At 35.3% G+C, this 27,969-nt stretch overlaps 1 protein-coding gene across 6 annotated transcripts in view; it reads right to left on the minus strand.

Moving 5' to 3' along the window:
• CWC22 (CWC22 spliceosome associated protein homolog) overlaps positions 1 to 27,969 on the minus strand; it is a 56,308-nt gene that overhangs the window by 19,872 nt on the left and 8,467 nt on the right. For 2 of the 6 annotated variants that reach the window (XM_058549354.1, XM_058549352.1), the window contains exons 2-11: positions 21,633 to 21,772; positions 16,974 to 17,041; positions 15,509 to 15,619; positions 12,360 to 12,605; positions 9,051 to 9,179; positions 7,109 to 7,277; positions 6,694 to 6,747; positions 4,504 to 4,639; positions 4,202 to 4,408; positions 4,055 to 4,117 (exon numbers count right to left, since the gene is read on the minus strand). In XM_058549354.1, the coding sequence (XP_058405337.1) occupies positions 4,055 to 4,117; positions 4,202 to 4,408; positions 4,504 to 4,639; positions 6,694 to 6,747; positions 7,109 to 7,277; positions 9,051 to 9,179; positions 12,360 to 12,605; positions 15,509 to 15,619; positions 16,974 to 17,041; positions 21,633 to 21,659 (1,210 nt within the window). In that variant the 5' untranslated portion in view covers positions 21,660 to 21,772. Of the gene's footprint in view, positions 1 to 4,054; positions 4,118 to 4,201; positions 4,409 to 4,503; positions 4,640 to 6,693; positions 6,748 to 7,108; positions 7,278 to 9,050; positions 9,180 to 12,359; positions 12,606 to 15,508; positions 15,620 to 16,973; positions 17,042 to 21,632; positions 21,773 to 24,822; positions 24,979 to 27,969 lie in introns of those variants that run through there. The other 4 variants (XM_058549353.1, XM_058549355.1, XM_058549357.1 and 1 more) reach the window with 4 other exon arrangements.

A 27,969-nucleotide genomic window follows, 5' to 3' on the forward strand; every position in this document is an offset into this window, starting at 1 on the left:
ATTCTCAGTTCACTGAAATCCAGTGGTGTAACAGTTTATCAGCCAACAAAGATGATCGCACAGACCTCAGGTTATTACCTAGCTGGTCACATGGCATTAAAACTAATTTGATGAGAGAGAGTCATATGGAATTCTTCTGCCAGATAGAAAGTGGCCAAGAAACAAGGAAGGGATAAGAAAAACAAAGAAAAATAGATGAAGGTATTCCAAAAAAGCAAGAGCAGTGGAAAAATAAATTACGAATGGAAACTAGCATATTGAAGTCAAAATATTACTAGTTCATCATCAGAAAAAGACAGTCTATCATAAAAAGCTAAGGGTAGATATAGAAAAGAAGAATTTAGGCTAAGAACGTTTTATGAAAGACTAAAAAGGGAGAAGAAACAGTTGCATAATTTAGTATTCACTTTAAATAAATAAGTAATGAGATTTTTATTAAAATGTATACCTATTAAATAGAACACTATAATAGATGTAAAGACTTTCCATATGTAAAACAGAAACAGAAGTTTAAAAGCCTCTAAGGAAATTGGTAAGATGAGCACTTTATTGCATAACTCACATTCAGAACTGGATGAAAATAGTGATGTAAATAAGAGACCACATAAAGCCAGTCATCATGTTAATAGTAACCAAATGATAAAAACTAAAATTATATTTTGCCCAATGGTGGGTGCTCTATTAGCCTGACAAAAGATTTTACAAACACAGTTAACACTTCACTTTTGCATTTCTATTATAATCAGAGAACTTTTAATTCAAATTTTAAGGCCAAGTCCTTTCTAAGAAAATTCTAATTTCTTTATATTTAACCAAGCAGTATACATCAGGAGTCATATATAATATTTAATATTAGCAGAGAACTTCATACTATGAGGAATAAATCATTTTACAAAAATGCAGAGTTGTCATTCAGCCCTTAGCTGACACACAAATCTCCTCAAGAATATTCCTAACAAATGTGACTTCAAGAAATAATCTGAAGTGTCTAGTTTATTATTATATAACATGGCTTAGACAGACCTTTAAAAGAGGGAACTATTTAGTATTCAAGAGTAGGAAGACAGGCCCTCCTGCTGTTTTCCCAAATGCTGTAAGACCTCAGGCCCGGGTACACCTGGGCCTCTCTAAGGTGCTAATTACTAAAGCTGTGCCCACTTCCTGCTGCGGCCATTTTTTTATGCCAGCTCTAGAAGGAAATTTTATGAAAGAATGAAGGTCAAATGAATTGTCTAGTCGTTTACATCATCCTCTCCTCATCTCTCCACTTTAGAATCTATTTACTGAAATCCCCTAGGCAATGACAATTGGATTTCATTAACTGAATGAAGCAGTGGTTTCAAAGTACATCTATGAGTCCCCGGCGGGATCAGTGGGCCCTGTCAGGCGGTCCCTGAGGTCAAACTATTTTCATCATAACACCAAGGCATTACCTGCCTTTTCACTGTGCTGACATCTGCATTGATGGTCCAAAAGCAATGAGGGTTAAAACTGCTGTAACCTGAGCCAAATCAAGGCACCTAGCAGTCACTGTGCTCTTCACTGCCACATTCTTGTGGTAGGAAAAAAAGACAGTTTCACTTAAGAATGCCCTTGAAGAAGTAGAAAATTATTAATTTGATTAAATTTCAGCCTTTGACTATAGGCATTTATAATAATCTGAGTAACAAAATATGAAGTTCATATACAGTAATTCTGTTAAAGACAGACGCACGATGGTGATGGTTATCTCAAGGAAAAGCATTTGTGCAATTGTTTGAGGTACAAGATGAATTAGCTATTTTTTTCATTTTTACTGGAAAGAATGGCTGATATACTATAGTTGTTAGATACCTGACAGATATATTTTCTCAAATATAAACAAAGTGAGACTGTCGTTTCAAGGAAAATAACAGTATTTGCCACCATGATACAATTAAGAGTTTTCAAGAGAAAATTAGAATTTTGGAAAACTTGTATCCATCCCTATCAGCTTGATAGCTTCCCAACACTTGCACTTTTCTGATAAGATAGGTGGTAATATTAACAAACATAATTTCTTCATATTGTATTAATGTGTTAATTTAATTTTGATAATGTTAATGTGGAAGACGTGAATAACACTTAGAAGACGTGCATAACTCAGTGAATCAGTATCTTCCAAATGACCAATGTAACGTGTTACAAAGTCGTGCATGGGTAAAAGATCTATTCAAAGTGACAGGCCAATAAATTTTAACGTAACAGAGTATGAAAATTCACGGATATTTTTTCAGGTTTCACATTGCAACAAACCTTTTAAGAAACTACTAGCTATTAAATATCGACACAGTATTAAGGAGGAATACACACAATTATCTGAAAAGGCTATTAAAACACTCCTCCCTTTTCCAACTACATATCTGTGTGAAGCTAAATTTTCTTCATACTCTTCAACCAAACAACCTATTGCAATAGACTGAAATCAGAAACAATATGAGAATCCAACTGTTTCCTATTAAGCCAGACATTAAACTGTACAAAATATATAAAACATGCCATTCTTCTTAAATTTCTGTGTTTTGTAGTTACAATTATAAAAATATGTAACTTATGTTAACATGTACTAGGTTTATTATTATTTTGAAATAATTTACTATTTTTTATAGTCTCAGTTTTAATTTCTAATAAAGTAAATATCAATAGATATAACCCACATAAACAAAAACTCTTTGAAGTCCTCAATAACTTTCAGGAGTATAAAGGGATCCCGAGACCAAAGAGTTTAAGAAATCCTGTACAAAAAGGAAAGTGCTACTTTCCCGGCATTGGCCAACTGCCGAGACCCTAAAGAAACAAATGTGGAATTCCCAAGTTAAAAAAAAAAAAAAAATCGTACCAGGTATAATAAGAATTCCAAAAATCACTTAGCATCTTTTAGGGAGACTGTAGAAAAAAAAGTTCCTAAGAAAAGAAAATGGGTCTAATGAGTTCTCCATGTTCGGAAACTAAATTATAAGAGAAAAAGGAATCTGGCTGTTGCAGTGAAATGCCTCTAGGAAATCAGCATCTAAGGGGAGAAAACTACTTATTGTACCAGACTTTTAGGGTAATGTGTAGAAATGGAAAGTTGCTTACACTTTTACTTTCCACTTCAACATCCCACTTCTAAGCATGACTACAGCATAGCATGCAGACGATGACAGAGTTCTAGGTCTCTGCTCTCTCTTCCTAAGAAGCTTTCTGAGCTCAAGTACTTCTCAGGTAAAATCATAACTCAAAGGAAATAAACCCATAAAATTATTATATTATTATACAATACAATATAATTATAATAGAATTATATAAGTAGCCCTTCTTCCCTTATTAGCTTTGGAAGAAAAATAATGATACAAACGTGAAAAAAAAATAGTATCAGTGTCTACATACTTGCTCTGCGGCAACAGAAAGCAGTGTATTTTCTTTATCCTACACAAACAGCTAACATTTAATCTTACATCAAATGAGTAACTTGTTCCAGGTCACTTAGCTAATAATGGGAAAGACAAAATACAAACCAATATCTGTTCAATGTTAGCACTTACAATACATTAATGATGGACACATGATAATAATCAATTTATCCATTTATTAAGCACCGATGCCGTATCTAGCACTGTGACAAATTTTATCAGAAGGCTATCAACCTGCTCTCAAGAAATAATAAAGTATAGCACTTAACAATAAAGTATAGCAGTTAACTGAATATTAAATTGGGTGGCAATTTAAGCAGTAATTCTTAAGTGGTTGTGAAGTTAAATAAAGGCCACTAGTAATATATGAATATTTCTTAAGCGGCATGAGACTTAAGGGCTGAGTAATTTAAATAGAGGGTAAGAAGATAGAGACGAGGTAAATAATTTAGAATGAAGTAACACCACAGACAAGCACCAGACAGAAAAATAACGCATGGGCAAACAGTGAAGAGAATGGCTTCATAAGAGCAGAGACTTTATTAGGTGGGCGTCAGTGATCTATTTCTTTCTACCAGTATTATATAACTACATAAATTGCTTCTTCTTATCCAAAATAAATTATTCTATAAAATTCTACATACCCTTCTTAATAGCTTTGTACTTCTCTTCATTCTCCATAAAATTAGGATCCATCTTGAAAACATCTTAAAAAAATAAATTAAAAGTGTTTATTTTCTATATTTACATTTGTTTGTGCCCCACTTCCCAACTCCCGCCCCCTGACTTACTAAGAACATCTTCTGGATTATAGTCATCCTCTAGAGGCAGCATATGGGTGAACTGATCATCTTCTTCCACTAAGTCAAGTCCTTCTAGGATAACAGGGTGGTCCTTGAATCCATCCTTCCGTACTGCAAACATCACTTCAATCATATACTGAACTCTTTTGTCAATTTCAGATTCATGGAGAATGTTTCGAAGGCGTTCAAATATAGCTAAAGTTAAACAGAAAGAGAAGACAATAAAATAAGCAGTAAATGTTACAATACTCAAATAAAAGCTCAATATCAAACCAAGGATATATACTTACCATTAATTCCTCTTGGTGACACTTGTGTTAATTTAAGGCCACATTCCTTAAGAAAACCAATAGCTACTTCAACACTATCATCTGTGGGTCTTTCCAAGAGCAAAGTGAGCATCTCTAAGCATAAAACTTCATGTGCCTTAAATAGAATGAAGACATATAGAAAATGCTTTTACATATATTAACCTACTACTAATATTAATTTAAAAAATTAGCAAATCTGGTTTCTGCAGTGATAATATTGTACATATGATGAGCAAAGTTTTATAATACACATAGAAATACTCCAAATATGGGATAAAATTTTTCTTTCACTTTCATTACACATCTGTTAAGAAATTCCTGATGATTTTTCCAAAAATCTTAATTTACTACACTGAATACAATTATTTGACTTATCACCAGAAGAAATATTCTTCTTACACTTATACATAGGAAATATATCCTCTACAGGAAATGTCATAAATTAACCTCAAAACACGTTAAAAAATCATGTACTAATTTTTAATCTGAGATATGTTCATAATCACTATACGAAGAATGGTAATACAGTTCTTTTTTTTTTTTTCTTTTGCTAAGAAAGATTAGTCCTGAGCTAACATCCACGGCCAATCTTCCTTTTTGTATGTGAGCCACCACCACAGCACGGCTACTGACAGATGAGTGGCATAGGTCCACGCCCAGGAACTGAACACAGTTCTCTGAAGCAGAGCATGCCAAACTTAACCAGTAGGCCACCGGGGCTGGCCCAATACGATTCTTTTTATAACATCCTTCTCCACGACCACAACTCTTTATATCCATTTTCCAATTTATTCTATCAGCAACTTGGTTAGATAACAAATAATTCTTAAGTTACATGAATACTAACTTTATCAGAAAATATCTTTCTGGTAGTTTCTGGTATACAATGACCGTTTTCAATACTCCCTCTATTTTTTTTTTAATTAAATCAAACTCTTTATACTGGCTATATTCAAAATTTAATATTTATAAACAATGCCAGGTAGAGTGGGAATAAAATTCTACTGAGAAACTTTGCTGTAAAAGAAAATGAACTTTGGAAGCATATTCAAAACACCATACATATGCCTTTTTAGAGTCAGACTCTTATTTGAGATGGGGGAGAGGAAGTAAACCTCAACTCAAGTAAATGTCCTCTTCACATTGAGCACAACTTCAAAAATACATACTGCTTTTATTTTGGGTGGTGGAGCGGAGGATGAACAGTCTTACATTAGTCACAAGATAACACTGCCCTGCACCACTGTTGGGAAGATGTAAAATATTTATCATTTTAACTGTTTCGTGGCAATGCCAAAAATACCTCCAATATAAGTGTAACATACATTCAAAAACTGAAATATCTGAGCTGTTATAGACATGTGAAATTCAGTTTCCATCGTCTTAAGTAGCAAGTTATCATGTAATAAAATAATCAGGTTAAAATCTAAAAGGTTTATAAGAGTGAACACTGGAAAGAACTTCATGTAGGAAAGAATGAAAATATTACTTAATGTTAGAGAAATAAGATTAAGTGTGACTTCAAAATTCTTCCTCTTTTGTATAGATGTAGTTAAAAATGATATATATTTGAAGGAAACCTTTGAGCACGAAAAAGAGCAATTTTATTATTTTCAAGTTTAAATAGAAGCTAAATCAAAACTCTCCAATAGTAGATGAATACAAAATAAACAACTACTAAACAATAAAATGATAAAATTATTTGAATTTAAAATAGATTAAAGTTACTTAATCTACTACATTTTATAAACTGATTCTATGAATATATGACTATATATACTATGTAGTTACAGGGAATAGAATTTTTTATAGAATATCAGATATTATTAAGTTCTCACGAACACCAGGTACAGGGGAAAGTAATGGAAGAGATACCAACCTCATTTTTTATATGATTAAATTACATTCATTGAAGGAATGATTTGCAGTTAAGTAACCATGTATAGTATTAAGAGTTAGATCAATGTGATAAAACACTTGTTCTGGGTTCCTCTTTATATTAAAGAGTATTAAATGCATTTATTATAGTTTTAACACTAACACATCATCCAATATACTTTTCTGAAGGACTATAAATCAAAACAAAAATAGCGAAGTGTCAGTGAAGTGACATCAATTCTGTAGTCTAATGCCACTGAATGGCACAAAGTTTTGAAGATAATTACTTACCACATTTTGGTTAATAAGATGTGCCACAAATTTTGAAGCAGTCAGACAAAGTGGCTGAAAAGTGAAGGCAGAGACAAAGTTAATCTATAAACTAAAACCAGTTTTCATTTATCTCTAGAATCTACAGCTTACACACTATTTAAAATATGTAACACACAAGGATATTTCTTATAAGAAAGTTATAAGATAAAAACTAATATTTACGGCTAAATAGTTATAATTCAAGAGTTATAGCCATCATTTTTGCTGCTCATCATCAGAGGCCAGGGATATTTAATAAGAACACAAAAAGTTCTCATGAAATACACAGTTTTTAAGAATTCCTATGTAGAAATAAACATTGCTTACTATCGTTGATACTGGTTTATTAGTCTGTCCCTATGTGACAGTCTAGTTACAAGCCCAGAATATATACCTTATCATTTCTTCTATAGCCTTTTCGAAAATTAAGAATTAACCTCTTGAGGATTAATTCTCCAATTTGTGGAAATTTGGAGTTGATAATCGCCACTAATGCCGCATAAACATGGGTGAAGATTGGAGAAGCACTCTGTGCTTGCAAAACAGATCTGGACAGCAGGCCTCTGTTCAAAAAAAAAAAGTCAACAATAATCACCAATTTAATTAGAAGAAAAAAAAAACTCATTTGAAATCCAGCAACACTACTCCTCCGTAAATATCACAAAAACTAAATCAGGACTAAATTTCTACCACTTTATCTAGGGGAAGAGTTTGTCTCACTAGTAAATAAAAACTGCTTTTGAGAAAACAAAACTTCAATTGGTGCTTTTCTAAAATAGACAGATTTTACTAAAATTTTTCTTCAAAATTTTTTCTCTAAATATAATTTCTCTTTTCCTGCTCCTGTATGTTACATCTAATCATGAATTTGAGGTTTTTAAACTTCTTATATTAATATTTTCAAAAAAGTGAAGGGAAAAAAGACCTGCTTCAATAGTACTAAACTTGGACTTAATGTAAAATTTCTAGTATGGGTCCATCTTTTATATAAAATTAATACTGATTAAAGACAAATTTGGGTGGGTTCCATTTTTAAGCCTATTTTTACTGAAATAAAAATGAAGATGTGGGAAACTCCTCATAACAGATAAAGACATAATCAAAGTGCTACAAGAAAAATGCTGAAACGATAGGAAAATAAAAGGTTCTACTTCTAATTCATTTTGAAATGGGCATGTTTCCACACACATTTGATAAGGGGAGAGATACAAGTGGGCTAATTGAAGAGTTACTTTTAGCAATGTAATCACAAATAATTATTGGATTGCCGAAAGGCAGGAAAACAACGTCTTAAGAGTCATCAGGTTTAGGTATGACAATTGAATCACTAGAGTAAAAACAAGAAAAGAGAACACAGATTACAAACTGCAAGATCTTAAGCAACCCATACAACTTCTGAGTCTGCTTCTTTCTGAGTAAAATGGAAGAGCTCTCCCTACCTTTGAGGATAGCAGCTGCCTCTTGGCCAACTTTCTAAACCCCCACAACACGCTACAGCTTGCTTTATAGCTCCAATGGTTTTTTTTTTTCTTTCCTTCTTTGGTGAGGAAGATTAGCCCTGAGCTAACGTCTGTTGCCAATCCTCCTCTTTTTGCTGATGAAGGTTAGCCCTGGGCTAACAACCGTGCCCATCTTCCTCTACTTTATATATGGGATGCCACTATATATTGGTGCGTAGGTCCGCGCTCGGGATCCAAATCTGCATACCCTGGGCTGCCGAAGTGGAGTGTGCGAACCAAACCATTACACCACTGGGCTGGCCCCTCCAATGGTTTTGAGATGATGAATCAAGGTCATGTGAAATGACACAGGAAAACAGCCATCAGATTTTTAAAATAATAAATAGAATATAGGATATTTCTAATTTCTGACCCTTTAAAATATCACAACTACTTAAAACCACACAGAAAATGGCTAAGTCATTCCCTTCTGCTTTTCTAAAATTTATTGCTGATCTTTCTCATTTCTTTCACATTCTCACTATGCTTTCCTTAGAAATTAAATTGGTTTGAGGTAGCTCCTTCATATATATAAATACAATATTCATTATTCCTCATGAGTTTAAATTATTGGAAGCATTCAGTAACAAATGTCTATGCAAAAATCATTACGTGATATCAAAACTTCCCAAAAAGCAAAAACTCCACACAACCCCTAACAGTTAGTGAAGTATAAGTTATTTGTTAGTAGCTTACATTTTTACAGGAACTGCATTTTAAATAAATATTCTCAATTATCTTTGCAATAAAGTACCACAATGATTACCGTTCACGTAAATATTATGTCCCTTTGAAAAACTGCTATGAAATACTACAAATAAAATAGCTGATGCTTACCTTCCTCTAACTATATTTTCTTGAAGAAGTTCTTGAATAATAATACCTATATTAGAAATGTTGACTTTGTTGATAAGACCATTGATTGACTTCTTTAGGGCCTCCCAGCTCATCCTCTGGTATGCTAAGCTAAAAACAATTGATTTTAATAAAGATGAAAACTTAGTCAACAATTACTATAACAAGAGGTTATAATAACATAAAAAATAGCGTTCCTTTATTTTTAACAGTTTTCACAAAATGACCCCAAAGTGTAGTAAAATATGACTATATGAATACACAGATTATATCCTTACCCATATTTGATGTTGTGTACATATGATGCTCATCTACAGACCACTTCTCTTTAATAACATAATAAGATCATATAAGAAGATGTAAGGATAATGTTTTGTTCTTATGTCCAGGTACATTGTAATTTACAACATTTGTTAGTCAGATTTAACACACGTTTATTTTACATTATAAAACTTCATTTACTTAAACTAGCCTTTAAGGGGAATATTTTTAAATAAAAGCAATTATTTTTTATTTTAAATTACAGTATGAAATACCCAAATATAAGCCATAAAAAGGAAATTTTTATGTCCCTTCTCCTAAAAGCGTGATAGAGAAAACAAAATTAAATGTTTTAAACTATCAAGAAATGGTAATAATTCCAAGAAAAGGGAAAGTCATATGAAATTATGGGGTTGAAAGACTGTTCTAAGTATTTTAAAGAACACTTCTGCGTTTAGGCAGTAGTCCTACAGCTGAATGCTAAATAGCTATACTGTTCTTTAACTTACATCTTAGGTACATTATTTAGCCTAACTGGGTTTCTTTAGGTTGAACTTGACAATATCTAAGATATTTTAAAGCTCTAAAATTCTATGATTTTTATAATTATTTCTCTGTGGAATATGATTTAAGCTGCAGGAAGTCTTAGCTTGTTTTTCTTCCTTACACCTCTCTGGCAGTCTAGCGAAGCTGATGCACTTTTTGGAATAACATACACAAATACACAGGATTACAAAGGATATCTATCATATTGAAATACAGTTTTCAAAGCATGAAAAGAACAAAAGTTTCACATAGTATTTTATGTGCTTCTTGATATATTAAATAACAAGAAGTGGCAATAGATCTAACAACTAATTTCCAAATAGCAAGGCTAAAAACAGAATTTTGAGATATTTGCAAGAAATAATCTGTTAATACTATTGTCTATTGTCTACATTCCCAGTAGAAACACATGCTAAATTGTAGTTAGAGATTGGTAACTAATTAAGATGCTATTTTTTTTCCCATTCACGTTCAGGGACTGCCTGAATTCTATTCATGGACCTCTTAAAGGTCTGTTGGTTAAGAACCCCTACTCTAGAGCTGTATACCAAAGAGAGGCGATGAGACTAGTCTGTTCCGGTGGGGAGGGGTATTTTATCACACATTGTCCTCAGCAGACACTAAGGATAAAAGCAGACTGACTTCTATAGTTCATTGTATTACTGTTCTAAATTCACTATATATCATGTGCTACCTTACTGCCTGCACCCAAGGTGGACCACTCTCACTGTTGCCCAACCCTTTGGTAGGTCACTATCTCTAGAGATATGAGATACATGGCTTAACAAATGTCTCATCAATAAGATATTGCTGATACATAATCACAACCTCTCCTATTAAACTTTAGTCAAAAGCCTATAACAAGTACAAGTGTACTTCCTAACTAGGAAGCCTACAATTCACCTGATTAAGTATCTACTCAGAGCAAAGACTACAGACTTCTTTTAGAGACTTCTACTTCTCCTTGCCCCTTTTACATCCTGTGAACAGACTTCAACTGTAGATAAAATTGTCTTCCAGGAATCTGATTAAAATTCCACATACTGCTTACTCTCCTCTGCCCACTTTATTTAATATAAACGAAATGAGACTTGGCTTAACAACGTTTCTGGTCTTTTACAATTAGGATTGCTTTGGACTAGATTGGAGAAAGTGAATAACTCTCACTAAGGCCACCAGTGCCTTCTACGGGAGCAGAATGCCCACATGATCATGAAGCTCCCACTAACCACAGAAGCCACTGCCAAATCCCTTCTCAACACAACACACCAGACATTACAACCAAGTGCTGGAATATGACACATAAAGAGAAACTTATTAGTTTTAAATTTAATGTCATCTAATGTCCCTTCTAGCTCATAATTTCTTTTAATTTTAAATCTTCATACTTTATATAGATGGCATTTTTACTTCAAGTTAATTCTTGAAACAAATTTAGATTTCATTTATATAAGGTTCTTAAGTACTTTCAAGTTGCTATTAAAATACCCATGAAAGACGTGGGAACACTCTTTCTTGGCTCACCATGAATCTGTTATTCTTAAAGTGTAGCTACCCTCTATCCCAATCTTTTTTACCAACTACCTGGCAACTGTAGTGACCAGTTCAATCTTGGAACATACTTTTCCTGGTTGTTATCTCATTCTACTAGAGAAAAAGGTCTTGAAAACTTAGCTGTATTTTTCTACATAGCTCTTTACGACCCCAATTATTTTGAAAAGGGAAGAAAAGGCATTTTGAGTGTAAATGTTCACAGGTGAATTTTGATAGTCTTAGTGTAGCAAAAAATTACAGTCTAAGAAGTTATGGTCTAAGAAATGGAGGGAAAAGAGAAAACTGTCAACTTAGTTTTATAGATTAGTACAGGGGTTGGCAAACTATACTCATGAGCCAAATGCAGCCCACAGCCTGTTTTTATAAATAAAGTTTCATTGGAAATTTATAGCCACACTTGTTTATTTACACATTATCTTTGGCTGTATTTGTACTACAACAGCAGAGTTGAGTAGCTGCAATAGAGATAGAAGAATGCACAAAGCCTAAAATATTTACTATCTGGCATTTTACAAAAAAAGTTTACTGATTCCTGGTTTGGTACAACTGAAAAGATACATTTTAAGTCTAAAATATCAATAGTACTCTCGATTCTCTATGGAAAATGGAAACTACTAAAGGCATGCAGGCAATTATGAAAGGAATAGTTTGAAAATAGTAATAAAAAGATCAGTTGATATTTCCTCAAACTTTTTAATTCATTCATGCAAAAAAATAAAGAAATTATGAGCTAATTCAGGGCAAATTTGTCAGGGCAAATAGTATGCAGAGCTCCAACAGAGTTTATGGAGTAAAGAAGGGAAGAAGTCTAATTTGAGGCCTCTATTATTGTGGACTAATGTAAATTCTCAACAGCCAAGGTTAATTAGACCATGGTGATTTTTTTCAATGAGGATATCACTGCCTTGTATATTAGTGATGTTGACATGCCTGTTTTTATCTGTAATCTGTTCTTGCATCATCCTGAGCTTTGCAGGAGGAATATACGCTCCACCAGTTCGTGTAAGGAGAGGATCCTGCTCATCTTTCTTCTTCTTTGCAGTAGGTTCATCCTGAGCAGAGGAACTCTGGGTTACCGATGGTTCTGGGCTTCTTCTCCTAGGAGATGGGGATTTCCGGGACCTTTTCCGATCCATATCTCTTTCTCTTTCCTTGCGTTTGTCATGGTCCCTACTTCTGCAATTTTTTTAAAAAAAAAAAAATGGAGAAAAGACAACATAAAATACATTTTTAAAATAAACTACGTTCCAAACGAGTGAGTCCCTAACGTGAGTCCCACAAATTCAGACAAGGAAAAGTGATTTGGAATGGAGAGGAAGTGCTTCACAGAGAAAAATGTAACTAAACAAGGTCTTCAAGGTTTGATAGGATTATAGTGGGGGCAAGGTGGGGTAGGGAGGACGGAGAAGGGAGGATGGCATTCTGCAGCTAGTAGAAGACAGAGTAACTACTGAAAAAGTGAGCAAGGGTGTTCAGGCCAGAATGAGTAGGACAGTGAGGAAACAACAAAGAATCATGTATAATGGTAGTTGGAAAGATGAGTTTGAGTCACACTCTAAAATCTTAAAAGGCAAGCAACAGACTTTAAGTTTTTTACACTGGAGGTAATGGGGGATCATTAATAGTTTCTGAGTGTGATAGTGACATGAAAGTAATGTTTTAAGAAGACAAATTGGCCTGTGATGTACATGATAAATTATATAAAGGAGAAACCAGAGTTTAGCTTCAATAATGGCAACTTAGGAGTAAGACTGTTATAAAAAAATGTAATCTTTGAAATTGTTTCTTGATGGAACTGATATTTTTATTAGAAATCACAGAATATCAGAAGCATCTGGTTATTTGAGACAATGTAAAAAAATCAACCATTTTTAGCCACAATAAGTCTTTCCTACTAATGCAGGTGAGTATCCTTTCTTAAGCTAACACTGAAAACAATCAGGCTATTGTTCTCTGACACTATCAAGAACTAAATGGAAAGAGTGAATCCTTGCTTTTTGCTAGCCTTCCCCAGAGAAGGGTTTGTTCGCTTACTGATTTTTACATATACTGCCTTAGAAACACAGATCATTCTACTCATGCTTTGTGCCACCATAAATTATATATACAGTAAATAAAAACAAGTTTCATATTATCATTATATTAATGCAGGTGCCACATTACCAAGAAACCGCTGGATGGATTTTAGCTAAATCTAGAGGGTATATTTGAGACAGTCTATCTTAATATATTGTAATACAACCTTCATGCAGAGAAAAAAGCAGTCAGTTTTGAAACTAAAGTATAAAGAGACTTGAGGGGCCAGGCCTGTGGTGTAGTGGTTAAATGCGCATGCTCTGCTGCTGGCGGCCGGGGTTTCAGATCCCGGGCGCGCACCAACTCACCACTTGTCAGGCCATGCTGTGGCGGCGTCCCACATAAAGTGGAAGAAGAACGGGCACGGATGTTAGCTCAGGGCCAGTCTTCCTCAGCAAAAAGAGGAGGATTGGCATGGACGTTAGCTCAGGGCTGATCTTCCTCACACAAAAAAAATAAAAATAAAAAAATAAAGAGACTTGAGTGCCTTCCCATGAGGATAGACAGTCTGTATATACTAAGAGCGAACAGAGGGGGAAAAATGCGGTTTCAAATAGAAACCCCAATTAGTCACAAAGGCAGGTGCTCCAAAATCTAGGCACTGATTTGCAACTGAGTTGCTTTTTATTGTGAATGTAACATGTTCCAAGAAAGGAACTACAACAGGGATTTACTGACACTGGTTATGATTCTTCTGAGGAACACCAGGTAAGACAGCTAGCTGGCTGATAAAATTGTGTCCTTACAATTAAAGCGTTTGTTCCTTTAGAGTGCAAAAGTAATAGAAGTAATAGAAGACTCCAATAGACTTCTTGGAGTCTAAATAGAATCATTTCTCTTCGAGTGCTTTTGTACTGTTAGCCTCTATATTCTACCTAACACACAGCCTGCTTACTTCACAGTGTGACGGTGTGGATCAAATGAGACTTTATGTACATACACTGAACCAAACAGTTACAGTGAAGTAATACTGTCAGTGGTTATGAAAAAAACATGGGCTTTGGAGTCAGAATTGAGTTCAAATCCCAGTTTCATCATCCACCAGATAGCTAACTGCAACCTCAGTAAGTCAATGACTTCAAACCTCTTTCCTTATTTGTAAATTGGGAAAAATACCTAGTTAGTAAGAGTTTTGACAGTATTTGAGAAAGTATGAAGAATGCCTAGCTCACCAATTATGGTGGTAGTAGCTGTTCTTATTAAGGTGTTACTAACGTGACAGCAGATGAGCCTGGCTTTTGGACGTGAATTTAATCTGACGTTTTAGGATTGGGTATATATTAGAAAGTAGGTAGTGAGCAGGAAATTTTGGCTGCAGATATCAAATAATGTGCTTAGCTCCAAACTGCAGAGGAATTTGATCAAAATTCTAGTGGGGGTTAATCTTGGTAGTCATGGAGTGGATAATACGAGAGAGATTAAAAAGAATATAGAACTTTGTCTATAATAAAACATGGTAGACAAGTTTTTGAAACTGGATGACTAATAAGGCAGGTAGTCAAGTGCTCCAAGACTCAAGTAAGAATAATTTATATTTAAATAAAAACTATAGATTGGTAACTTCATTCTTCATGTCCCTCTGCCATTATGCAGGAAAGTAAATTTAGATCACTCTATGTCATATAATAGAAATTACTTTCTTTCATTTGATAAGGCATGTCAAGAACTCACATAAGCCAACTCCTCACATAGTCCAGGATAATGAATAAGAGCTTGGGCTCTAGAATCAGACAGACCTAGACTTGCCACTGATAAGCTTCTAAAACACAAATGAGTAAACTTCCCTAAGCCTCAGTTTCTTCAGCTATAAAAGAGACATAACAGTATCTACTTCATGTATTTATTGCCACGAGGAGTTAATTCACATGAAGTCCTTATTAGAAACCCTGGCACCTAAGAACATTCATTTAATTCTAGCTGTCATCATTATTGTTTTTATTATAAAGCACAAAGAAAATTTAAGCAAATATAATTTTTCTACAGTTAAAATTTGGAATACTAACCGTGACTCCATGCTACCGTCATAAGAACGCCCTCTTCTAGAATGCTCATAGTCTGACCTGCTGTAATCAAAGTAATCTCTGTCCCGAGGGGATCTTTCTTGTTCTGCATATCTAACACATAAATAAGAAAAGCAAAGTTATAAGCTGAAAACAACTACTTAGGACAGTCACATACTGTTAATAGTAAAGCAACTCTATGACTGAACAATGTCTTATCAAACCGTTTTTAACAAACAGCTCATTTTGTTGACTTCCATTCATTCAGTGTTTATCATAAAAGCTTTCAGCTTGTGCACAGCAAAACAACTCCTGCAATTCACTTAACCAAACTTGTTCATCTTGATTCACACTGTCCTCAGTGAAAGATATTATCTCCGGATATCACTTACAGTTAGCATAAAAAAGGCTATCCTGCAAATGACTCCTTTTGCCTAGTTGGCTCATTTTATCAAAGCACTGGACAAATGAGACCAATGTCATCGGGTGGCCTCTATAAAAACCAGTTTAACTCCACTCCAAAAAATTATATTCATTAGCTGTTATTCTTGAAACTGTATTACAGGATAGCAGTGATTATGGGTTGAAATTATTAGCAAACAAGGATGGACAGTATAAGATCTGCTATTTGACTCTTAAAAGCCAATAAAATCAGAGAACCTTAAGAGAAGTTAAATACCTACACAGATAATAAATATACATAGTAACAGTCCATATCTTATATACACATCTATGGTTAATTTATACATACACATATCCATGTGTGTACCTGTGTGTGGAGATTTTTTTTTTTATCTAGGGAGTAAGTGATTGATGAGAGGTAGTAAGTAGTTGCAGACCAAGGCAATTAACTTGATGTCCATAAAGCAAAAGTTTTTAGAGACAGGAGAGTAGAATAGGAAGAAAGCAAATGGGGAGTAATAAGAAGAGACTAGACAACTGAAAGAAAAGTTTGGAGGATGCCTCTCCCTTCATAAATTATTTTTAACGGTCATAGCTAAGTGAAATAACTGAAGTCCTACCATGAATGCATGACGAACATTAACCGGAACATTTCTAGATGTTTCATCTTAACACGATTATGTTAAGGTACAATATATACCTAAATATTCTGAAAACTATAAAGAGTTATGAAGTGTAAAGGATAGCAGTAATAGCAAAGGCAGCACTTCAAAATAATGTGATTTCAATTCAGTTTTCCATTTTATAAACTTTGATTCTACTTAGTATTTGAGATATTAGAACTATGCCCTCTCACCTAAAAAATTACATAAAACCTAGATATATTTACTAGAAACTCTAGAACAGTCACTCAAGGACAATTCATCCTCGAGCCCACTCAAGTCATACTGTTTATAAAATCATCAAAAAGCTGTTCATCCTAAAATTAGGAACCTAAGAGCTAAACAATTTTTAAAACTTATTATAAAAAATTTAAATTGCATTTGGAACACGTAAAACTACTTACCTGTCTTCTGGAGAAGAAGTCCTCTGATATGAAGTATAGTTTTCCCTTCTGTCATGACCAGAAGAATGCTTTTAAAGGGAAAAAAAGAGGGGGAGGGGGCATTTAAAAATTATGTTAAAAAACATATGGACAATGAAATATGTATTTTGGAAATTTGGAAGAACTTTAGAAATTATTTTAAAACATTTTTTTTAATCATAAGAATAATTCATGTTACCTAAACAGTATAACAGATAAAACAAAATTTTCAAGCCATCTGAGGTAAATGTCTATGGCAGATACCTGTTTTCACTATGAACCAAATACTTTTTTTAACCAAAAAGATTCAAGGTGGAAGAAAATAATTCTCAAATTTTCAATGCCACAATCGATATTTTATTCCTATGTAATAAGTTATAAATTTATAGAACACCATTTTTATATAGGCCTTCTGGTAAAAAACAAGACCAAGGGCCAGAGGTTTTCTAGCAAAAGCTCACTTTTGTGTTATGTTCAAGTCTTACAATATTGCACGCACCTCCTTATCTCCTTTGGCTTATAAAAACCACAACTTTAGTCTCAGTTACTAAATCTAGATAAAATAAATAGCTAGAAGAAACTGAATCAAATATATTTATGAAAATTCATTTTTGATTTCAGCAAACATTATTTGAGTATCTGATAAGTAGGGCACTAAATGAGGATCTAAGGATTTGAGAAACATGACTCGTAAGATATAGCTCCTATGCCAGATCCTTTGAAAAATAACAGACACACAAATACATAACTTCAATGTAATATGTGATTGAAGGGACATGTGACATGAGACGGAGATACGAACCATCCAGTTTGATAACTTAAAAATCTACATACAGTTAAGAAGCCAAAATATTTATCTGTATAAATAGGTCAATTTTTTTATACCACTGGTCAACATCATATTGACAAGCTTCTTTTTTTTTTAAGAAATAAAATAATTTTGGGCCAGCCCGGTGGCGCAAGCAGTTAAGTGCACACGCTCCGCTGCAGCAGACCGGGGTCCGTCAGTTCAGATCCCGGGCGCGCACCGACGCACCGCTTGTCGGGCCATGCTGTGGCGGCGTCCCATATAGGGTAGAGGAAGACAGGCATGGATGTTAGCCCAGGGCCAGTCTTCCGCAGCAAAAAAGAGGAGGATTGGCATATGTTAGCTCAGGGCTGATCTTCCTCACAAAAAAAAAGAAAGAAAGGAAAAATATTGTTTTTTTAAAGTATCTCAATCTTGAAATCTAAGGAAAAGTAAATCAACTAATAAGTAACTTGTTCTGCATACTTACATGCTTGCTTTCTTAATGGGAAAAAGATACATTTAAAAATAGAAAATTATACTGTACAGAAATCTAAACAAGCTCCAATTTACTCTTATTTTACGACTATCTAATAAACAGCAGTTTGAGTCTAACATTCTCACAAGTAACTGCCAAACAGTCTCATTAACTACTGAAGTTTTTGAATAGTTTACACAAACTAGACTAATCAATGTAGGTGAACAAGCATATGATCAAATTTATAATTTACAGTAGCCATAGTTTGGTTGTTATTTTACAATTAATGAAATCATCTTAAAATCCCATTTCTAATGTGTTTAAGAAAGTTTTAAAAAATTATTTCACTTAGCAACACAATGAAGTAGAATTATTCAATATCTATGACACAGGTTTCCATAAAACTTGACATCAAGATCCTAAGCCAAATATGGAGCACGAGATTCATTCAATTCATGATAACATCAAACCTAGTATATACTGATCACTTACTGTAAGACCTAGCCCTTCCTGTGTAGACACTCTGGAGGACACGAAAGATAGGACAAACCCTCTAGGAACTTATGATTTTGCAGGAGAGAGATGGTTATAAACATTTCCACAATTAAACATATCAGATTATATGTTCCTGAGAGAGAGAGAGAAAAGAAGGAGAAGAGGAGGAGGAGGAGGAGAGAAGAGAGAGAGAACAATAAAACTGCATTGTCTACTTTTACTTTCACAAGCGCGGCAGTTATTATGATTACATTAGAGAGAAGGCCTCAATTCTGTGCTAATGATTTTAACACATCTCTGTAACATCTGTTGTGATCAAGAGGGAGAAACCAAAAATACCGAAGTCGTGAATCAGGATTTCATAAATATGGTCAAGTTAACAAATGACTGGCACACATAGGAAGTGCTAACAGGAAATCTTGAGTCGGGAACAGTCACTGTGGTACAGAGTACTGAGGGATGACAGCGGGTAACAGGGCACTTAAATTGGGCTTGGTAGATGAATAAGATTTCACTAAGTGAAAAATCATTTTGAGGTGTGATCCAATTAATAATAACCTGAATTTCCCTATTTCCTTTATCATAGAGTTTTAGATTATAAATCAGAGCACTAGTTGAAAATAACAGATTATCAAAATTACCTTTAAAAATTCTCTAAATTATTCATTAAGCAAACAAATATGGTCACCGTGCAGTCACCTGTAGTCTCCAAGAATGTAGAGAGAGCAGTACGAGGAGGTGAGAGGAGCAGGGAGCCTGAGTCCAGAGGCTCTGGGCATCATTAGGCTCAGGGAACAAATGTTCAAGAGCAAGGGAGAGAAGCGGCTGAAGAGGTGGGGAGCTTGCTTCTAGCTAGCCAAGGAAGCAAGTCAGGCTCAACGAGAAAACAAGGGATCCTCAACTGAAGCCTCCTGAACCCAACAGATGCGTCCTCAGAACATCAAGGGACGTTGTGGGCTTCACCTGAGGTCAGAATGGGCCCAATCCAGCTAGCAGACCTGCTTGTGGCTAACAGGATGGAGAGAAGGAGGCGGACTAAACTGAGAACTGGCTGGGAGGGCCGAGCCACAAAGTGTGAAGGGCATGCTGACAGAAGACACCCACTCCTAGGCTGGGGCGATGTCACAGAGGCCCCATCAGGACCACAAGAGGGAAAGGTGGAGAAGCAGAGCCTAAGAGGAGCAGAAAGAGGATTCTCAGAAAGACGAAACACTTCTCCCTCTGTGTAAAAGGCCTCAGTCTAGAGCTGAGTGCTCTTGTCCGACACGGCTCAGTCACGAGCCAGTGCCACACGAGCCAGTGCCACACAAGATGTCCTTTTCCTTTATGGCCCCAGCTCCTAACACAGTGGGCCAACTACTAGGCCCACAATTAATTAACTGTTTATGTGCCCACTGGACCAATGAGCACACATCCCAAAGAGGCGACTGTAGAACAATATAGCAAGGTATCCATTGACAGATGGGGCTAGCTTCAGACACAGCGAGCTGCCTGCCAAAGGAGACACACAAGCACAGGCCGGATGTCTACCTAGCAGGGAGGCTGGAGAGTGTCTTCTCATACTCAGTAGAATTTAGAAAAGATGGCAGCAGAGCCTGCCTCAGTCTGCAAGTCTATCAACTCAGTTTCCTAAGCACTTACCTGCACCAGGCCTTGTACCCGGTGCCTGCTGTTAAGGAGCTCACAGTCTACTGGTTCTCCTTAAAGGAGATTTAGGGGTGCAGAGCTGGTGGAGGAAAGGAAGGGAGAAGTGCCTGGATTTATAATTAAATAAAAATACACCTTCCCCTTTACTGACTGTGAGACCCAGGAAGGCACGTGCCTGCTTGTACACCCATGCAGTTGAAAGAAAAGGAAGCAGAATGGTGTCCTCTCCTGCTAAGTCCACTCACAGGCAGAGGAGCAGTTTTGAAAGCAGATGGAGTTACTGGTTCCTGTTACTGCTCTGTCCTCATCTCCTATTATTCTCCCTTTCCCATAACCTGCTCCACCCACACTGGACTCTGTGCCTTTGCACTTGCTGTTCCCTCTGCCTAGCACACTCTTCCCCCAGACACCTGCATAGCTAACTTCCTCATATCCTTCAAGTCTCTGCTCAAATGGATACCTTTTCAGTGGGCCCTCTCTATTAAAAATTGCAACCCCCAATGCTACTGATGAACCTTACCTTATTTCTTTCCTCCATAGCACAAGTCTAGCACTTAACACTCTAACATACTATATAATTGACTTATATGTATTAAGTTTATGATTTATTTTCCGTCTTCCCCCACTAGAATGCAAACTCCATGAGAGCAATGATTTCTGTTTTGTTCACTGTTTTACCCAAAGTGCTTAGAACAGTCACTGGGACACAGTAAGAATTCAGTATTTGTTGAATAAATGAATGTATAAGGACTAAAGTAAAGGACAGCACAGATTAAAGAGCTCATTTAAGCATATGAAACATGCAACAAAAGGCTCACTTGGAGACAGACATGCAAGAACGGTGCCCAACTGAGGAAGGAAATAGCTGTCTTCCATTTCATGCTCAGTCAAGAAAGCATGCTCTTTAAGAACGGTGGATTTCCTGCCCTGTTATTTATTTTTCTTTTGCATGTGCTCACTCACAGGCACTTTCTTGATTCATGTAGGCACTGAGGTGTATGTGTGTGTATCTGTACATGTGTGTAACACACACACCTGTATGTTCTCTCAACTGCCTTCTTGCACACTATTAACCCCATCTGACCAAGTATCTACATTTGAAATTGTGTAAGTTAGATGCGCATATATATATAATGCCACTCCACTGTCTGGTTCTAATGTCCTAATTATATAAATGCATTTTTGTTTAGGTAATTGATTACAAGTTTACGTTCTTTAAGTATCAAACACTTACTTTTACCTGTGCCACACTACTTTTCATCTTTTGTTACCAGTTGATCCAATAAATCAAAGACTCTTTAAGCTGGTCCAACTAACAAGTACCAAATGGTATGAATTCCTTGACACTTTACTTTTTCTGTCTGCAAGCGTCACCTATAAAATATACCAAAGAAAGCTTTGTTAACACTGATAAAATGTATGTGAAATAACAACATATTATTCACACACAATGAACATCTGACCACGTTATTTTTCTTAATCAATAGGCACAGATATAATCAATAATTAAATAAAAATTTTAAAAATCCTTAAATAGTTCCACATAACAATGTATAAAGAATACATATTAGGAGAAAAGACTGAACAAGAAAGCAAATAATAACAAGGCCTTATTAAGTACCATAAAGTACTTTATTCTAATGACTGAGAGCAACAAAAGTTAACTTAACTGATGTCAGATTACTTTATTCAAATTGTTCTCAGTGAAGGAGACCTACACCTACATCATAAAACAGTATTGTAACATTATAAAAAACACGTGAACAGAGGAAGCCATTACATAAGAGAAACTCTATACAAACTGAGTATAAAATAGCCAATGTTTCTATATAAACTAAGAATGAAATAGCCAATGACCTTGTAATAATGATCACTCAGAAGTAAACATACTCCACATGGAAATACAAAGTGCTAAACTAAAATAATCAGGTCTTAATGTGATCTATTAAAGGCACAAGACTTCAGATACATGGACGTATGAGAAGTAAATATTTGGCTCAGAATAAACCTAGTCATCAACATTAAACGCTGAAATAAAATGTCTTTCAAAATCCATCTGATAAGTAAATTTTAGGAATTTTTGAAAAATGCTGAATTGATAGTTCAGACGAAACTGCCATTCAAGGATTTTATTGGAATTACACACCTAATGGTTTACGGAAATGGCACATCTAAATGGTTTATGCTTTATGGTATGGTCTAAGGTAATAAAATTACAAAAATAAAATGAAATGGAAGAAAATAAAAGAAAAGAGGTAGAGAATATAGAGAAAGATCTGCACTCAGTACCAAAATAATTGAATATGACTAGGAAAAAATTTTAATTTGAATGCCAGAAGGGATGTTACAGATTATCTGGTCCAATTCCCTCTTTTTAAAGATAAGAATACTGAAGGTCAGATAAGTCATTTCAATGTCTTAAGCTATAATACCTGTTCGTGGTGGACCTCTAACTGGAAACCTAGCGTAAGGACACCCAATTAAGTATTCTTCTCACTAGCCCACACATACAAATAATCTCAACACTATAAAGTGATGTAGAGCTGCTATCATTTAATGCAGATTGGGATGTACACAAATCATTAAGTCAAGAAAAGTTTCTATTACAATGGTTAGCAGGGTGTCAAGGTTAGTAAAAGCAATATACACAAGATTCTTTACAAATTTATCAATCTATAAAATATAATTGCAATCTAAAGCACCCACCACTTATGTATTAGCAGCTGCAGCTAAAGAGACTGACGTCTCTGGGGGACTCCCAGAGGGGAGACAGCCAGAGAAGGGGAGCCCCACGTGCTAGATATAAACTCTCCCAGATCTCTGACTACCCCTGAAACAACACATGTACTCGAGTCCTGCTAAGGATTAAAGAACTGAACTGGGATGTGAACAGCTGCCCAAGAGACAGAATTTGCCATTTAAGTCTAATCAAGTTAACCGCCTAAAAAGTCACCACTCCTCAGAGGAATGTAACAGAATCCACAGTCTTAACATAATGGTAACAATGTCCAGGATACAATTAAATATAGCTCAACTTATCAGAAAACTAACCAGCCCAATCTTAAGAAAAAAGACAATCAAAGGAAACCAACACTGAGACGACCCAGATGTCAGAGTTAGCAGACAAGGTTTTAAAAGCATATTCAAAAGTGCAAAGGAAAACATGCTTGCAAGGAATAAAAACACAGAACATTGCAGCAAAACAAAAACAAAACACACACACAAAACCCAAAAAACAAAAAGACAAAAAAGAATCAAATTCTAGAACTGAAAAATATATGAAGTGAAAAATTTACTGTATAGACTTAGCAAAATGGAGATAAAGCAAAGTAAATGAGCTTGAAAGATCATGAGAAATTATCCAATCTAAACAAAGAGACAAAAAATTTAACAAACAGTACCAAGGACATGTGGAAAAACATCAAAAGGCCTCATATATGTATAACTAAAGTCCAAGAAGCAAAGAGACAAAGAATGGGATAGAAAAAATATTTCAAGAAATAACAGCCAAATTTTCCCGAAATTTGGTGAAAGATATAAATTTACAGATTCATGAGGCTCAGAAAATCCCAGGCAGAATAAATATAAAGAAAACCACGCTTACACACATAGTCATATATAGTAGTCAGTTATCAAACTGCTGAAAACCGGAGAGAAAGAGAAAATTCCGAGAGCAGCAAGAGAAAAAACCAATATATTTCAAACAGGAAAATAACAATTCAAATTACTGCTGACTTCTCATCAGAAACTAAGCAGACCAGAAACAGTGGAAAAATCTTTAAAGTGTTGAAAGATAAAACATTGTTAACCTAGAATTCCAGCAAAAATAATCTTAAGAATGAAGACAAAATAAAGATATTTACTGATTAAACACACAAACAAAAAACTAAGAAGAGAAACTAAGAGAACATATCACCAGCAGACCTGCACTATAAGAAATGCTAAAGGAAGTTCCTCAGGCTGAAGGGAAATGATACCACAGGAAAATCTGGATTTTCAGAAAGGAATGAAGAACACTGAGAATGCTAACTGTCTCAGGAAACATAAAAGACTACTTTTTCTTTTATCTGAAATACATATGTTTGTTTAAAGCAAAAATTATATCTTAACGGGATATAGTGCATATAGATAGAGTCCATATGATAAGTATGGCATACAGGATGAGGAACTAAAATGAACCTACATTAGGCAAGGTTTCTAAATTTTTTGAGAGGTCATACAATATCAACTCTAAAAAGCCTGTGAAAAGTTAAAGATATATATTGCATTCCCTAGACCAACGACTCAAAAAATAATGTAAAAAAATATAGCTAAAAAGTCTAGAGATAAATTAAAACGGAATTTTAAAAAATATTTAAATAATTTTAAAAGGCAGGAAAGAAGGAACAGGAACAAAAACCAGAGGGGACAAATAAAAAACAGACAAGAGGGCCGGCCCCGTGGCTTAGTGGTTGAGTGTGCGCGCTCTGCTGCTGGCGGCCCTGGTTCGGATCCCGGGCGCACACCGACACACCGCACTGCTTCTCCGGCCATGCTGAGGCCACGTCCCACATACAGCAACTAGAAGGATGTGCAACTATCACGTACAACTATCTACTGGGGCTTTGGGGAAAAAAAAAAAAGAGTAGAATAAAATTAAAAAAAAAAAAAAAAACAAGATGGCAGATCTAAATCTAACTCTATAAATTACATCAAACATTACAGAACAAACACCTCTGATTAAAAACAGAAGCCACTCCCCCCTCACCTGAGGCGACACAATCCTGAAGGCGCAACCTTGTCTTGGGTGGATTTTGGGCCCCACTTTCCTCCTCAGCAAGATGACTCTGACATACACACAAATTACACAACTCGGTTTTCAAAAGTTCTGTTTTTACAGCTAAAAATGTATAGAGCCATAAAACTCAAAATTTTACTCAACTAACTTTTGCCCAAAGTCAATGGTATTTTTTTTTTACCTGTACTATCATTATATCATTTCTAACATATCACCTTTATCACCCAGCATTGCTTATACATACATTCATTCAGCAACAAATAACATTTACTGCACTTCTATTATTTTGCCAAGCATCTTTCTAGGCACTCGGTAGACAGCAAAGAACAACCCTAACAAAATCCCCTGCCCACGCAGAGCTTACACTCTAGTTATAAGAAGGAAATCTATAATGCTTAGCAAAGCACTAAGCCATTCAAGCAAAGTGGCTGTTTGGGCTTTTAATGCACATGCCAGTTTCAGATCATTACTTAATAGTATAAAACTGGATCCCTAAGTCACTATGTTAAAAATAATTTGGGGGCCAGCCTGATGGCATTCGCAGGTTCGAATCCCGGGCACAAACTGATGCACCGCTCACCAAGCCATGCTGTGGCGGCATCCCACACATAAAATAGAGGAAGATGGGCATGGATATTAGCTCAGGGTCGATCTTCCTCAGCAAAAAGAGGAAAATTGGCAACAGATGTTAGCTCAGGGCTAGTCTTCCACATCAAAAAATAATAATAATAATAATTTGAATTATGAAAACTTGCATGATAGGAGAGTTACTTGTACATATACTGGGGCCCACCTGACTTACTACAGCAGAAGAGGTGGGGGGGGAGCAGGAAAGCGGAACACCTAAGCATGCTGGTTTTATGAAAGCATCCCCAAGGTAATTCCAATATCCAACTCTTCTCTATGTCTCCTCAGCTTTCCAATTCTGGATGAGAAACCTTGGTTCTCAATTTGTCTTAAATCATAAGTCACTCAGGTAAAAGACAGAGACTCTACAGCCCACCTACTTAATAGTGAAGAACTTAGACATAAATCATTTGGAAAGGGACATATAAATTCCAAATGTGTTAACCCTTAATAGCTCACTGGTAAGAAGCACATACATGCATGTAAAAGAATATCAATATCAGTCTTTTTTAAATCTGAGAAATTCTGGGCACAATTTATAGGGAGAAACTTCTCACTTGTAATGCACTGACCACACAGCACAGGTTCTTTGGAGTTTAGGATACAGGCCATGATAATTACAGCAATACTACCTACTGCAATATGATCACAAACACAAATATAAGCACAGAAATGGAGTCATCCAGATGACAAAATATGTTCATAAAATGCTTTTATTATCCTTAAAATGAATATAAAACATGAAAAATTGAGAAAGGGAAAGAAGAGAAAAAATCTACAACAACAGAGAAGTTCAGCCCTCCTAGGTAAACTAGATATAAATTTGATAATGATAAATGTTTCAATGATTACATACTTTTCAAGTTAAAAAAAAAACTTTGATATACAAAGACTGAAATAACTTCTATAAAATATTTTTTGCCTGTAAGTTTAAATATGCTTATTAATTGGTGAGATCTGAAATATACTTTATGCAAAATTAAAAGCCTAGAGAACTGTCAATGCCCTTACTATCCATAATTTATTCTCACTCCCAGGATAATCAGTGACTAAGTCCTTACAAAACTGACAACGGTATTATACCTCAATAGATGATTCCACTCTCCTCTATTCTAATAATGTTGTTATATAAATTAATCAGAGTCACTTATTATCCACAGGAGTTTCTGCTTCTTCCTTATATTCACCTAAAGACCCCTTCTATAAACTAACATCAGGAATTGAATCACCCAAAAGGAACATCAAAAGAATCCACGTAAAAGACTCTACCTAGTACTCTTTACTATTTACAGAGAATAAGCTGATGGATACTGCTGCCTTCATCACCACCACACATCACCTGTGACTGACCTCCAGGACTTTTTTGGTCCAGAAGCAGCAAACACTGAAGACTATTTCTGTCTAAGACCATCAGATTAAGGCCCTTCTTCCTCTGATGCTAGAAGCCAGTGACTGTCATGCATATTTTTGTTCTTGATACTCTTGGTTATATATTCCCCTCTCTGCTCACTGAGGCTTCTAAATCAGCACTGTACAGAACTTGCTGCATTGATGGAAGGGTTCATGTTCTGCATTGTCAATAGCCACTACACCAATACAATAGTCACTGGCCACATGTAGCTACTGAGCACTCCAAATGTGCATAGTGGAACTGAGAAAATTAACCTTATTTGATTTTAACTAAGTTTACATTTAAATATGAAGAGCTAGTGGTTACCTTATTGGACAACACAACTCAAAATGATTAGTAGTCACTCGGGCCTTTTTGTCATGGTACTCCCAAGATCCTTGTTATTGACAGTCTCCAGATATGGTACTAATTAATTCTTCAGATACCAGCAAAGTAAAATAACTCATATCCAAATTAATGGAAAAAGTCATTTGGTTATTTTCTATGGAAGATTCAGATTATGGGAAATCAGGGAAAATATAATAATTTTCCTATGTTGTAATCACCAATGTGTAATCTCCAGGGCCTTAAATGCTGCTATGCAGCTGCCATGATATCAAATGATCATTTAACATAAACAACAAAAGAACTTGGCACTAGAGATACTATTACCATCACAAACTTGACAGGCGATCATGACCCACTGAACAACAGTGCAGCTATGGATTGATCACAACTCCTGAAGACAACGGTCTATCCTTCACCATAGGCTGAGTA

This window comes from Diceros bicornis, chromosome 10 (assembly GCF_020826845.1).
Source record: "Diceros bicornis minor isolate mBicDic1 chromosome 10, mDicBic1.mat.cur, whole genome shotgun sequence".
Classification (NCBI taxonomy): domain Eukaryota; kingdom Metazoa; phylum Chordata; class Mammalia; order Perissodactyla; family Rhinocerotidae; genus Diceros; species Diceros bicornis.